The 13,952-nt window shown below is 44.5% G+C and overlaps 2 protein-coding genes and 1 long non-coding RNA gene across 5 annotated transcripts in view; 2 read left to right on the top strand and 1 right to left on the bottom strand.

The window, feature by feature from the left end:
* LOC137215438 (zinc finger protein 850-like) overlaps positions 1–13,952 on the top strand; it is a 46,892-nt gene that overhangs the window by 13,590 nt on the left and 19,350 nt on the right. Inside the window, 2 exon segments of the mRNA XM_067720677.1 lie at positions 5,507–6,034; positions 10,247–10,508. Of these exon segments, the coding sequence (XP_067576778.1) occupies positions 5,507–6,034; positions 10,247–10,508 (790 nt within the window).
* On the bottom strand, positions 2,189–10,610 carry ZNF772 (zinc finger protein 772). Of its 3 annotated transcripts, XM_067717826.1 has the most exons (4): positions 10,302–10,349; positions 7,807–7,933; positions 7,176–7,298; positions 2,189–6,553 (listed from the first exon to the last, which is right to left on the bottom strand). In XM_067717826.1, exons 1-4 carry the CDS (start codon positions 10,332–10,334, stop codon positions 5,406–5,408), a joined length of 1,431 nt encoding a protein of 476 aa, XP_067573927.1. In that variant the 5' UTR covers positions 10,335–10,349; the 3' UTR covers positions 2,189–5,405. The 3 variants fall into 3 exon arrangements, with proteins under 3 accessions (XP_067573927.1, XP_067573925.1, XP_067573926.1); XM_067717824.1 differs by lacking the exon at positions 7,176–7,298 and having other exon boundaries at positions 10,302–10,610; XM_067717825.1 differs by lacking the exon at positions 7,176–7,298 and having other exon boundaries at positions 8,792–10,609.
* LOC137214306 (uncharacterized) lies at positions 10,579–12,402 on the top strand. The gene is made up of 3 exons (XR_010938851.1): positions 10,579–10,832; positions 11,529–11,583; positions 12,038–12,402. It is a non-coding gene; the product is annotated as an uncharacterized lncRNA (long non-coding RNA).

Genomic DNA, 13,952 nt, shown 5'->3' with positions numbered 1-13,952 from the left:
AGTGTTTCGATTGGAATCTCATTACAGAGACACAACTGGTTAGATCATGGCCACATGCCTGAACATCTAGCCCCTCTTCTCTCCCCACAGGTCTTTCTGGCTCAGTTTCAAACGTCTAATCATATGATTGGTTTTTCTGGTAACCAGTCCCCATCAGGAAACGTTCGAGGGGCTTACCAAGAATCACTTCATTAGAACAAGAAAGACTCCTATCACTCCAGGAATTTCAAGATATTTCAAGCTCTGTGCCAGGAACCTGGGACACCTTCTAGTTAATATAGATTAAATTAATATATTTTCAATTGTTAAACCAACCTTATATACATGATGTCTCACTAGATTATAATTATTATCAGGAATGTAAAGTTGGCTTTAACAATTGAAAATATACTACACACAGACACACAGACACACACAGACACACACACTTCTCTAAAATTTTGTGAAAGATTTTTTGCATCTATGCTCACACATTGGTCTATAATTTTAATTTCATTACCTAGTTTTGCTCTTAGGGTTAATATTGGCTTCTAAAAATTAGTTGGGAAGTGCCCCATATGTTATTACTTATTTTTTGGAAGAGTCTGATGGAATCTTAATTATTCATTAAATATTTGGTAGGATTTGTTAGTGAAACCACCTTGGCTTTAAATTTTAAGTGAGAGGGCTTCTTACATTTAAACGTAGATTACCATTACTAGTAATTTGGAAATACTAATTAAATGTCTTTAATGAACAAAGGATTTTTAAGATTATCTATTTCTTCTTGAGGGAACGTGGTCAGTTGGTATCTTTCAATGAATTTTTGTCCCCCACATTTCCATTTATTGGGAAAGAGTCATTTAAAATAGTTACACAGGGGGCTTCCCTGGTGGCGCAGTGGTTGGGAGCCCGCCTGCCGACGCAGGGGTCGTGGGTTCGTGCCCTGGTCCAGGAGGATGCCACAGAGCGGCTGGGTCCGTGGGCCGTGGCCGCTGGACCTGTGCGTCCAGGGCCTGTGCTCCACGGTGGGAGAGGCCACAACAGTAAAGGGTCCACGTGCCACAAAAATAATAATAATAATAAAATAAAATAATATAATATAAAATAAAATAATCACACAGGGACTTTCCTGGTGGTCCCAGGGTTAAGACTCCACACTTCCAATGCAGGGGGCATGGGTTCAATTCCCGGTCAGGGAACTGAGATTCTGTATGCTGCATGGCACAGCCAAAAAATAAAATGAAATAAAATAATCACATATTACCCATTATGTTTCAAAGACATCTAGTGCTATTCCTTCTTTCCTTGCTCATATTTGTAAATGTGTGATTTCTCTTTTTTTTTCTGATGTGGTTTGGAGGCGTTATCAATTCTACTAATTTATTCAAACTGTCTGCTTTAGGGGGAATTCATAGATTTTCTTGAAAAAAATTTATAACATACATGAAACTGATTCTTAATACACTGGACATCAAGCAAATAACAGTGACCTATGAAAGAGGACAAACGATGTGAGCCACGTGGCTGTCCCAGCTTACTATGAAAAGAAATTCCCAGGCCCTAATACAAAAATGCTGAGTCCAGTCAGACCCCAAAAGTCACCCTGAGTTGAGACAAAATTTAGAATCTGGGCCTGCGAAGGTGTCTGGAATCCAATAGAGCACAGTACAGGAGAGAGAAAACTTCAGAAACATAGAGAGGGTCATCCTCAAGTATGACCTCATGTACATTAGTACATCCTCATGTACTAATCTGTACATGCAGGCAGGAAATAACCAGAGCTGGGTAAAGAAACACCCAAAAGGATTCAATGAAACAATTTCCAAGGCTAATGCAGAGAATGGAATAGCACCTGTTCTAACCAGTTTAAATGGGAATCCTTATGAAGCATGAGGTAGAGAATACAGAATGATTGTGTCTCAGTAGGAGGAGAGAAATTAGCCTTAAAATGAATGCTGCAGTAATTCAACCTAAAAATATTTGGAATCAAGATCCCAAAAGATCATATTGCTTCCAAGGAACTTAAACAATACCAAGAATATCTACTGAAATGCAAGTATTTTCAGTACCCAAAAAGGCAAAATTGAGTGTTCAATCAAAACTACACAACGTTAACAGTATCTGACAAGATAGATTTTACAGCAAAGAATATTCCTATAGATAAAGAGCACCCTTTCTTAATGATAAAAGAGGTCTACTCATTAAGTGGACATAACAGTAGGAAATGTTTATTCACCTAATAAAAAGACTTCAAAATATACAAAGCAAAACCTGATAGAACTAAACCTGATAGAGAAATAGGCAAATCCATTTTTATATTCAGAGATGTCAACAACCTTATTCAAATAATTGACAGAATACCACCCCCCACCCACCACCAGTAAGGATATAGAAAACTTAGACATTGTCAACTGTCTTAACCGAGTTGACATTTGTAGAACTCTCCATCAAACAAGAACACAATATACATTTATTTTAAGCTAACATGAAATACAAGATAACCCATATTCTGGGCCATAAAGAAAATATCAATAAATGTAAATAATTCAAGTCATAAAGTATATACTCTGACTGCAATGAATTAGAAATCAATTACCAAAAAGATAAGGAAAATCCCAAATAACACACTTCTAAAAAGAACCATGTGTCAAAGAAGAAATTTAAAAGGAAACCAGAAAAGATTTTAAATGTAATTAAAATGAAAATACAACATATAAAGTTTTGTGGGAGGCAACTAAAGCAGTTGTTACACAGTGACTTTTAGAATTTAGCACCTATGTTAGGAAAAAACCCAAAAGTTTCAAATGAAGGATCTCAGGATCTATGTTAAAAAGTAGGAGAAGTACAGAAATGAAATACAATAAAAGCAAAAGGCAATGGTAAAAGTCAAAATGGGGGGAAAAAAAGGAACAGGAAAAAACAGAAAAATCAGTGAAATCAAGTGCATTCAGAAGATCAATAAAGCTGATAAACTACTGATGAAGAAAAAAAGAGAAATATAGACATTACCAGTGTCAGGAATAAGAGAGGTGGCATCACTACAGATTCTACACGTACTAAAATAATGAAAGGATAGCTTGAAAAATTTGACTACTTAAATAAACAAACTCTTTGAGAAAGATACAAATCACCAAAGCTCACTGTAGGGGGGAAAAAAAAGATAAATTCTATAAACCTATGTTCACTATGGAAATTAAATTTATAGTTAGAAACCTTCCCACAAAATAGACTCCAGGCCCAAATACTTCACCAGTGAATTCCACCAAACAATTAAGAAAGAAATAATGTCAATTCTTCACAAACTCTTCCAGAAAATTGAAGAGCAGGGGACACTTAACCAACTTATTATGTAAAGCCAGCATTACACTGACAGCAACCAAACTCATGCATTAAAAAGATTAGAGACTAACATCCCTCATGAGCATAGATGCAAAAATCTTAAAAAAAAAAAAAAAGAAAAAAGAAAACCAGCATATAAAATTCAACAATGCATAAAAGAGTAGTACATTATGACCAAATAGGGTTTACCTCAGAAATGCAAGGTTGGTTTAACTTTTGAAATCAGTCAATATGATTCCTCATTAAAAGACTAAAAAGGTAAAAGAAAGAAAAACAACTATGATTGTGGTCACCAGTATTCAAGAAATGCTCCCACAAATCCCTACCTCTTTGTATTTTCACTGTTGTGAAGTGAGTCCCCTTCCACCCTGAACCAGGATTAGTCTGTGTTACCCACAGAGTAAGTCAGAAACGATGGCACATCACTTCCAGGTGAAGGTTATGAGCCACAGATACTGTGGCTTCATTCCTGTGAGTTCTCTCCTGGGTCACCTGCTTTGGAACTGTTTCTCTAAAGTGGAATACTTTAAGCAAAAGTATGGATGAAAAAGAATGAATTACTGATACACAGAACACTGATAAATCACAACATAATTATGCATAGTTTGAAAAGCCATATACATACTAGTACCTTTTAAATTATTCTATACACACACACATTTAAAATTCTAGGAAATCCAAACAGATCTATAATGACAGAAAGCAAGATGAGTGATTGCCTGGGAATGGGTGAGGGCGAGAGATATTATAAAAGGAATCAGGAAACTTTGTTTCAAAGGTGAAAACATGTATCGAAACATATCAAATTATACACTATAAATATGTGCAATTAATTGCAGAAAATGTTTAGATTGCTCAGACTGTAACTGTAGCTGTAAGATTATGAGACACAAATATGAGTCCTGAGAAGTTCCATAAACCCTCATACAAAAGTCACAGTGATAGAAACATTTGTGGGTACGCCTTTAGAAGAGTTATATTCCCTATAGTTTGCTATAGTCTCCCAACTTCCTATTTATCAGATGTCCTTTTAGGGGACAGTGACATCTGCCTACCAAATAATAGATTTCAGGGATGCTGGTAGGTCCCAGGGAATCAAACTCTCCTAAAGAGGGCTGGGGAATATGAAGCATTCCCTGGGAACAAGGGACCCAATTCATGCTGCTCCCAGGCACATCAGAAGTTGTCATGACGAATGCCCATTGCTCAAGAAGACCTTGGTCACACAAATCATCTTGGCATACAGGACACACGATTAGGCCTGCAAAGATTGGTATTCTTTCCTAGGAGGCCTTGAGTAGCAATGCAAATTAGGCTGAAACTAGAATAAGAGCTGTTCTTTCTTCACCATTCTGCAAATACCACTGAGACACAACAGTTGGACCTCTCACACAAGCTGTTCATTCTTTCAGGCTGGCAGAGCCCAATTCTGTTCTCAACTCAACCCACAAAGTGAACAGAATCCCCAGGATTCAACGTAGTTAAAAACTAAGGTATTTGTTGCAAACCCAGAAGAATATGAGTCAGAAAATCCCCAAGTTAGGTGACTTGGGGGCTGGACAAATCCATCACGAGTGCCACATGAGACCAATAAAGTCTGAAAAATGGAAATCTCTGCAAGCAGCCAGCAGAACAAAGCTTACGTTCTTCTGGCCAAAATTGGGTCACATCCACGCTTAACCAGTAGGGGGGCAGGAAGGAATGAGGATCTTCAATGGGCTCAGGCTACCGATGATTCCCTCCAAGGAAGGGAGGAAGAGCAGAGATCTTGCCCATCAAAGCACTCTGGGGTGACTTACACACAATGTGGCACCCTGCTGTTGCACAGACATATGGATTCTTTCAGAGACACTGGCAGTGATATACTTCTGGCAAGTGTGCAGAGGCCTCTCACAGTGAACAAAGGCATGTTACGAAGTGCAATATTTCTCCAGAAACCTTCCCATATAGCTGGCACACAGAAGCATCTCCTCAGGGTGGGAGTTCAAATGTATGAGACTCATCTTCCAGCTGATGGCTACTCACATAGGCTACTCTCAGAGCTTCTCTCTGGTGTCACCCACTATGGCATATTCCTTGCTATCCTAAGGCCTTTCTCCAGCATGAACTTTCCAATGTCTGATGAGGGAAGCTCTTTGCCTGAAGGCCTTCCCACACTCACTGCACTTATACGGTCTTTCTCCAGTGTGGATTCTATGGTGCTGAACAAGCACATGTTTGTGGCTAAAGGCTTTTCCACACTCACTGCACACATATGGCTTTTCGCCATTGTGAACTCTCTGGTGTGCAATAAGGTCGGAACTTTGGCTGAAGAACTTCCCACATGCAATGCACTCATAAGGCCTTGTCCCAGTATGAACACTCCAGTGCTTAATGAGTCTGTATTTGTGACCAAAGTATTTCCCACATTCGCTGCACTCATAAGGCCTTTCTCCAGTATGGATACTCTCATGCTGAACAAGTGTGGATTTGTGACTGTAGGCTTTCCCACATTCACTGCATTTGTAAGGCCTTGCTCCAGTATGGACTCTCTGGTGTACAATAAGGTTAGAGCTATGGTTAAAAACTTTCCCACATATGCCACACTCGTAAGGCATTTCTCCAGTGTGGATCCTCTGGTGCTGCGCAAGTATGGGTTTGCGGCTGAAGGTTTTCCCACACTCACTGCACTCATAAGGCCTTTCTCCAGTGTGGACTCTCTGGTGCTGAACAAGTGAGTCTTTGCGGCTGAAGGCTTTCCCACATTCATTGCACTTGTAATGCCTTTGTCCACTGTGAAAGGCCTCTGCACACTTGGTGTTACTTTGTGGCTTCCACTTACTAAGAGGAGCATGGTGCTGGAATATGCTTGAGCTAGTTGGGAAGTCCTTACAACCCTCCCCTGTGGTAAAGGGCATGTCCAATGGTTGGACAGAGCAGCTGTTCACAAGAAAGGCCCTACCCTCATCCCTTCTGCAGTGTTTCTCTCCACTGTGCTGCTTCTGGTGGTGAAGGTTTGCACTGAAACAGAGTTGTTTCCCACATGCCACACACATGTATGGTTTTTGCCCAGGGTGTGTTTCCTGGTGCTCAGCCAAGTACAAAACATCTTTCAAGATCGGGCCACATGTCTCACAGGGGTGGGCCTTCTGGGAAGACGGAATCGTCTTAGGAATCGTGACCTGTGACACTCCTTTTACAGAAACGCTCTGCTCAAAATGTATCTCCTCCTCCTCCATTCCATGCGAACAACCTGAAAGCAGACAAATGCTGGTGAAGGACACATTGACACTGGTGGGAAAGGGCAGTCTCATTACAAATGTGTATCTATCAGAACTAACATGAAGGTCTGCTATCAGACAAGAGGCCAGAGCTCAAGTTGAGTAAAGGGCTGCTATGAAGTAGTTGGCATCTAAAGGTCACAGGATGGAAGTGGCCTTGATGGGAAGAGGACACAAATGTGGGGAACAGCCTAGGAAGAACAGGGTGTCTAATGAAGTCATCCACAAATGGATTTTAGCAAGGCCTTGGCTGCTAGGGTGATGTACAGAAGGGTGTGTTCCCTGAATAGCTACAATCAAATAGACTAGGTGGTATTTAAGAATTATTTGAGGTATGTGCACATTTCATGACACATTAAGCATATAAGCCAGTTTTGGAAAGCAGTGGAGAGGAACAGCTGAGATGTGGGCAGAGGTGGGGAACAGTCAAAGGCTAAAAGTCAGAATATAAAAGATAAGTATGTAAATGGGAAAGTAAAGATAAGAATGAAGTGTGGCCATTGGCCTTGGCACTCAAACAACTGTGGGCACAGAGAGGTTGGGGAATGATTAGAACCCAGCCCGACATCACACCTTTCCCCAGCTCCGACCCACCAGGGCCACCCCCACCCTGAGCCTCTCTGGTCATGGCTGGAGTCATGTTGGCCCACTCAGATAGCCAGGGCTCACTGTCCAGCTCCAGTGGGGCAATCCCATGGAACATGGAAGATGCATATCCTAAGGAAAAGACAGGTAAATGGCCAGCACTGGTCTGGGTGACCCACCCCTCAGAGAAGACAACTAAATACTATAAAAATAACTCTGAAGAAGTGTCTTGCAGGAATAGCCTAGCGGTCCCAACAAGTAGTGACCATACTGGTCCTTGCAATTCCTGACACAGGCAGGCTACTAGAAATGTCAGCAAGAGGAAGGGGGTAGAACCTGGGGCACAGGGATGGCATGGATCTGGACAGATGCACCCAGTAAGGGAGAGAACAAACTGGAGATGATCCACTGGGTGACAGCAGGACGCTTCATGCCTGCATCCATCCATGTAAGCCTTCAAGGCAGCAGGTACTGGGACTGCTCAGAAGTCAGAGGTGCTAGTGCACAAAGCTCATACCTGGCATCCACAGCACCTACCCTAGGGAACGGGGGAGGGAGGTAATGCCTACGGCTCTGATAGAAGAAACAGGGAAGGGGGAGAGCCCACTCCAGGACACTGCAGGGGATGTGAGGGCCTTACCCAGTGAGGCCATAAGGGCAAAGTTCTCCAGCATCACTTCGCGGTACAGGAGCCTCTGAGCCTCATCAAGGAGCCCCCACTCCTCCTGGGAGAAGTACACGAACACGTCCTCAAAGTTCACTTTCCCCTGCCACAATGGGGAGAGCCGAGTCTGTGAGTAGTCTCTCTCCTAAGGACCCCCATCTTGCCCCCACAGAGCTCCCTTCAGCATTCCTTCCGACCTAGGTCATCAACTCATTGGAAATACCAGGGCCAGGTGCCACATATGTCTGCTCTCTCCTTAAGGTCCCTTTGATCACGGTGTCCACCCATACCAACAACAGGCAGGTGGGCAGAAAGGCGTCATTTAAGCTCTGGGGCTGGCATGTGGGGCCGCACCGCATCCCCACCCACGTCCTTCCAGCCAGTTCTCCTGGAGTTGCTAAGACCATGCTTACCAGACAACCAAAGTTGGGCTCATCTTTCTCCCATAAGTCCCCAACACCAGGGACCAAGGGCCATCAGTTCATACTCCTTTGCCACATGCACACCAGTCTTTTGGATCACTCTCAATCTCACAGCTCTTGGCTCCCCACCCAGTTGTTGGCCTCCACCATCACCTTCCTGGCTCATTAACTGCAATGCCGTTGTGATGTGTAGATTCTCCCTTGTAGACCTAGGTACACACCATCTTCTGCTTTTTGGATGTTCTCCATCCTGAGCCCCTCCACAGGACTTCAGCCCTGTGTCCAGCAGCTCACTTGACACCTCTACTCAGTGCTTTCTGGAACATCTCAGACTCTTCACATGGCCACAAATAAACTCCTGATACCCATGCAGAGTTACTTCTACCGCTAATTTGCCCATCTCAGCTGATGGAGCTTCTACCCTTCTGACTGATAAGGCCTAACATCTTGGGGCTGTCTCCTTCACACATCAGAAAATATGACCCAGTCACTTTTCCCATCTACAGAGCCAGCCCTCTGGGCCATCCATTACCACTCACCTGGAATACTGAAGCAGTCTCCTCCCCGGTCTCCTTGTCTCTATCCTAATCACCTCTTCCGTCACCACACACAGTCTGTTCTCCACTTGGCATCCAGAAAGAGGCTGTTAAAACCTGGATCAGATTACCTCCCTCCTCTGCTCCACACCCGCCATGGCTACACCACCCTCAGAACAGAGTTCTCGCTTGTCAGCTGGCCATTTCAGGCCTGACTCCTGCCCACCTGCTCTTGATTGCTACCAGATATGGTGGAGACCTGTAGTTTCTTGAAAACTCCCATCTCAATCTCTCCTTCAAGTATTTGCACACGCTGGTTCCTGTTCCTGGAACAAACTTCCACACCTTATTCCAGTGGTCACCAGAAAACGGGAACCCTTGCATGTACCCCCTGGTCTAGACCCAGAACCCTGGGCTTGGGGTTTCTCCAGGGTCCTCAGACACAAGAGCTGGGAGAGTACAAGTAAAGTGTTCGGGACTTCCCTGGTGGTGCAGTGGTTAAGAATCCGCCTACCAATGCAGGGGACATGGGTCTGAGCCCTGGTCCGGGAAGATCCCACATGCCGCAGAGCAACTAAGCCCATGCACCACAACTACTGAGCCTGCACTCTAGAGCCCGTGAGCCACAACTACTGAGCCCGCGCGCCACAACTACTGAAGCCCGCATGCCTAGAGCCTGTGCTCTGCAACGAGAAGCCACTGCAGTGAGAAGCCTGCACACCACAACCAAGAGTAGCCCCCGCTCACCGCAACTAGAGAAAGCCCGTGCACAGTAACGAAGACCCAACGCAGCCAAAAATAAATAAATTTATTTTTAAAAAAGTAAAGTGTTCTATGACACCACAATCCTGAAGCCCTCATGGGTGGGGGTGGAATCGTTGAGAGCCTGGACATCCTTCCCTCACCTGTATAAAGCCCATAATTACTACTGAGATCAGGGGAACCTGTGGTGAGAGGGAGACTATGAGAGACAAGCAACCATGGAAGAGGCCCAAGGGCTCAGGCCTATCTTCTACTCCTGCCCTGCCACAGACCTGGGGCCGTCTGTCCTCTGAGCCTCAGTCCAGCTGTGTTGCCTTGGACTATGTCTCAACCTTTCTGGGGCCCACTGTCCGCACCCTCACCTCAAGTCTGTACACACCTGGGCAGTCTACGGAATACTTTTGAAACCATCAGATATTGCCTCTCTGTTCAGAATCTTCCGTAGCTCCCATCACCCTGAGAATTGAGGCACAGCTGCTCGGACTCTTGATCTTTTCAGACACCAAAGGCCCTAGATTTCCCAAATGCTCCGGCTGTGTCGCACCTCCAAGCCTCTGCACATGCTGGCCCCTCGCCTGTAACATCTTTTCATATCCCATCATGTTGGCTGTCAGAAATGGGACCCGACCAAGAGAGCCCCCACTGTCTGGACACATGATCCTGAGCTGCAGGGACCTGAGGCGTCCCTCATTCGAGGCTTCAGGATTCAGAGATGGAGGTCGGGGGAACAATCCAGGGGTGCAGCACCCACCTGCGCCGGGTCCGTCAGCAGGGCGGCCGCCATCGGCACCTGAGGATCGGGGAGGGCGAGGGGGAGGGGAGTAACTGGAGAGCGACAGGTGCGAGGTCCCAGGCTCCGGCGGCCGGGTCACCTGAACGGTGCCACTGCCGATCCTCAGGTCCGTCTCTGTTTAGCGCAGACAACGCCTCTCGAGTTTTCCCTGTCCTGTCACCTCGGGTGTGACGCCGCGTTCCGGAGATTGACTCGGTGGACTAATCCGAAAGCAAAGAAAATGTCCGCCCAACAACGGAAAAGGAAGTCCCGCCCCGGCGTCCTCCGTACGAACGGAAACGCCCCTTTACTGGGCCTTCATTGGCCCAGAGTGGCCAGGACTCCTAGGTAACGTAGTTCCCACAGCACCAACGATGGAGTGGGACTTCCGCGCCACCTCCAGGTCAAAGGCGGAGCCACCTAGCTAGCGGAGCCTAGAAATTGCATTGTTTAGTTTGAGGATTAGGCGGAGCGTTGCTTCCTCTTAAAGGAGACGCACCCATATTTCCGGTGAGTGTAGTCTGTAACACATCACAAAAATGTTCAGAAACATATTATTTGGGGCTTCTTTACATAGGGAATGCTCACCAGAAAAATCAAATGCACACACCATATACTAATGTCGCTCAGACCTCCATAGCTGGAAGCTAATAAATAGTATTTGTTATCAAATATACACAGCGTAGCGCGAAGCACTTGGGTTTGTTGTGTGGGCCTCAGCATTTAGAATCAGGAACAAGAGCAGAGCCTACAGACACGGGCACCACGTTAAGTGCAATAGGGATGTGGGACACTGATGAACAGGTGGACAATGCTGGTGTCTCTGGTTACCTCAGAAAATATTTCTCCTGCCTTTATAATCAGTGATTGTGTCTAACCCAGTGAGTAATACTTTTTACAAGAAATGTCACCGAGCCCACGCTCGTTCTGCTCACCTCACGACAGGCCAATCAATTGGGAGACGAGCTTTTGGAGCAAGGGATAACTTTAATCGGAAAGCCAGCAGACCCAGAATAAGGCAGACTGGTATCTCAAAAAAATCCATCATCCCTCAGTCCGGATTCCGGCTCCTTTTATAAAAGAGGGGAAGGGGCCCACTGCGGTGCTGACCAACGGCTGAGGGAGGCTGCTATAGCTAGTGCCTACCCCGCCCCTATTACAGAAATATTTCACTCTGTATACACAGATGTATTCAATTCCTTTTAGGTATTTTACAAAGACCTGAAAAGAAAAGTGACGGAAGAAATGTTCACTTCTTAAGGTATGGGGAAGTCATTCTGGCTTATATATAATTTAACTTGAACTTCAGGCTAACCAAAACAGCCTGTTTGTGGCCAAATATGCACTGTACATCTGCTTTAATTATTAAAGAAAAAGGCACATTGACCAGAAGTAAGGAATGTCCATTTTAAAGATAAAGATTAAAGGCCTCCCTTCCAGGGATGCCAATGCTAGTACTCCTTTGATCATAAGACTTTCTTCCCAGGTGACAAGGCCATACTGAGTTGTGTATGTGCTGATCTGTTTTTGTTTCTTTGAAACGTTGAAGGAGTGTATTCCTGACTTGTTTGATGTTCCTTGTTATAACAAGATATAAAACTGTGCTCAAAACCATGCTTCTCTAGAGCAGTTCCTCAGAGTAATCTGAGAAGCTGTCTCCTGGGCTATAGTCCTCAGTTTGGATCAAAAAAACCTCTTTTCTATTCCCATTGTAGGTTGTTTATTGATTATTTTCCATGGACAAAGGTAATTTACCAAATGCCACTTGTCAATTAGAAGGACAATAAGAATTGTTTCTGTGCAGAAGAAATAACTACCATACGAAATTTCTATACACAGTAAAAATGCCTTTTAAGAAAGTGTGATGTAAGACTATTTGAGGATAAACATGACGACTGTAATGGAAAACAAACCCACAGAAAATAAAATTCTAAACATAATTTTCTGAACTGAAAATAATATTTAAGTACAAAGAAGGCTGATCCAGACGAAAAGTCTGCAAAGAGAGTTGGAATGAGGATTGAGAGAAGTGTGCATCTTTTGATTAAAATAACTGCTCGTTATCTTTGTAAAACATGAATATGTCTCCTTATAGAGTTAAAGTGATGGAATTCCATGTATAACCTCAGAACATATACATTGAGAGGAGGCTAGTTGCTTAATGTTCTGAATCCCTTATATTTCCAATCAGGAATAAATTTATTTCTAACCCTATACTCTAATGTATTAAATAAGCTTTTGCAATTTTTAGCTTAAATATAATAAATGCAACCAGAATATACTTTTCAAACTAGAAAAGGAAAAATTTGGAATATAAATGATCAATAGAATGGTAAAAACAGTAGTAAAAGAAACAGGACTAGTCCTATGAGGTGGATTTGTCACCTAGGTTAATATGAGGAAACTGAGGCAGCAAAGGGTCTATGACTTACTCTCAGTTATGGCTGTTAAGTAGCACATCTGGGAATGGAGTCCACAGAGCCACAGCTTTAACCACTGCCCAACAAAGCCTTCAATCCAATGTCATCTATCTGGCCCCTTCTGTGTTGGAGAAATGAGGTCATGGAAAATTCAACAGCCCAGGTAACTGACATGAGGACAGGGATAAGTCTTGCCTTTTTTCTTGTCCCAGAAATATTAGCCTTCAGCTTTATTTATTCCCTAAACATGTTTTTCCTGGGCACTGACCAAGAAACCAGAACAGGAAAAGCCCTGCTGGCCCACAGATACAGAGTGTTTGAGGGGGATAACTCTCATTGCCTGAGCCTTGCTCTGTCATCACAACCATCCACATGTCCTGTCACATCTGCTTCTCAACACCTTCAACTCCACCCCCTTGGGCCGGTCTACCAACAGTACATTTCTGGACTACAAAACAGCCTCCACCCTGTATCAGCATCAGTTCTTGCTCTACCTCAGCTCATGCTCCACACATCAGACAGAAGGTGATTTCAAAACAAATCAGGTTATATTTGGCAAATTTGAGTGGACAAATGGGACTTCCAGTATGGGACTTCCCCGGTAGTCTAGTTGTTAAGACTCTGCACTTACAGTGCAGGGGGCGTGGGTTCCACCCTGGGCTGGGGATATAAGATCCCACATGCTGCGCAGTGCGTCCAAAAAAAAATTTTTTTTTTTTTTGCGGTACGTGGGCCTCTCACTGTTGTGGCCTCTCCCGTTGTGGGGCACAGGCTCCGGACGCGCAGGCTCAGCGGCCATGGCTCACGGGCCCAGCCGCTCTGCGGCATGTGGGATCCTCCCGGACCTGGGCACGAACCCGTGTCCCCTGCATCGGCAGGCGGACCCCCAACCACTGCGTCACCAAGGAAGCCCCCCAAAAAATTTTTTAAAAAGCACATCGGTGGCCAAAAGGGCAAAGATCTCAGTCTTCCCTGTTACCTACCCTCCAAAATTTAGCTTTGGGGTTAGTAACACACTTCCCATCAACAGTTACCATTGATCATGCACAACCTTGCCCTGTCTGTGGTCAGCCTCATTGTAAATATATGTAGTGACAAAATCCAGGAGAGGCATAGCAGCTTCCTGAAGTCCCACACAGCCAATCTGAGGTAGACTCAGAAACATAACCCATGCTCTCTGCTCTAGTGCTCTCCTGCAGGTGAATGGAGG

The sequence above is a fragment of the Pseudorca crassidens genome, chromosome 20 (genome assembly GCF_039906515.1).
Source record: "Pseudorca crassidens isolate mPseCra1 chromosome 20, mPseCra1.hap1, whole genome shotgun sequence".
NCBI classification, from domain to species: domain Eukaryota; kingdom Metazoa; phylum Chordata; class Mammalia; order Artiodactyla; family Delphinidae; genus Pseudorca; species Pseudorca crassidens.
This window is presented reverse-complemented; position numbering and strand designations above follow the sequence as displayed.

Bases quoted from the DNA above. Each gene is read 5' to 3' on its own strand.
- ZNF772 (XM_067717826.1), bottom strand. From the start codon at position 10,334: ATGGCGGCCGCCCTGCTGACGGACCCGGCGCAG. The intron at 7,299-7,806 runs GTAAGGCCCTCA...TCTTTTCCTTAG, and splicing joins TGCCCTTATGGCCTCACTGG to GATATGCATCTTCCATGTTC. The intron at 6,554-7,175 runs GTGGGTCGGAGC...GTCTGCTTTCAG, and splicing joins TCAGGGTGGGGGTGGCCCTG to GTTGTTCGCATGGAATGGAG.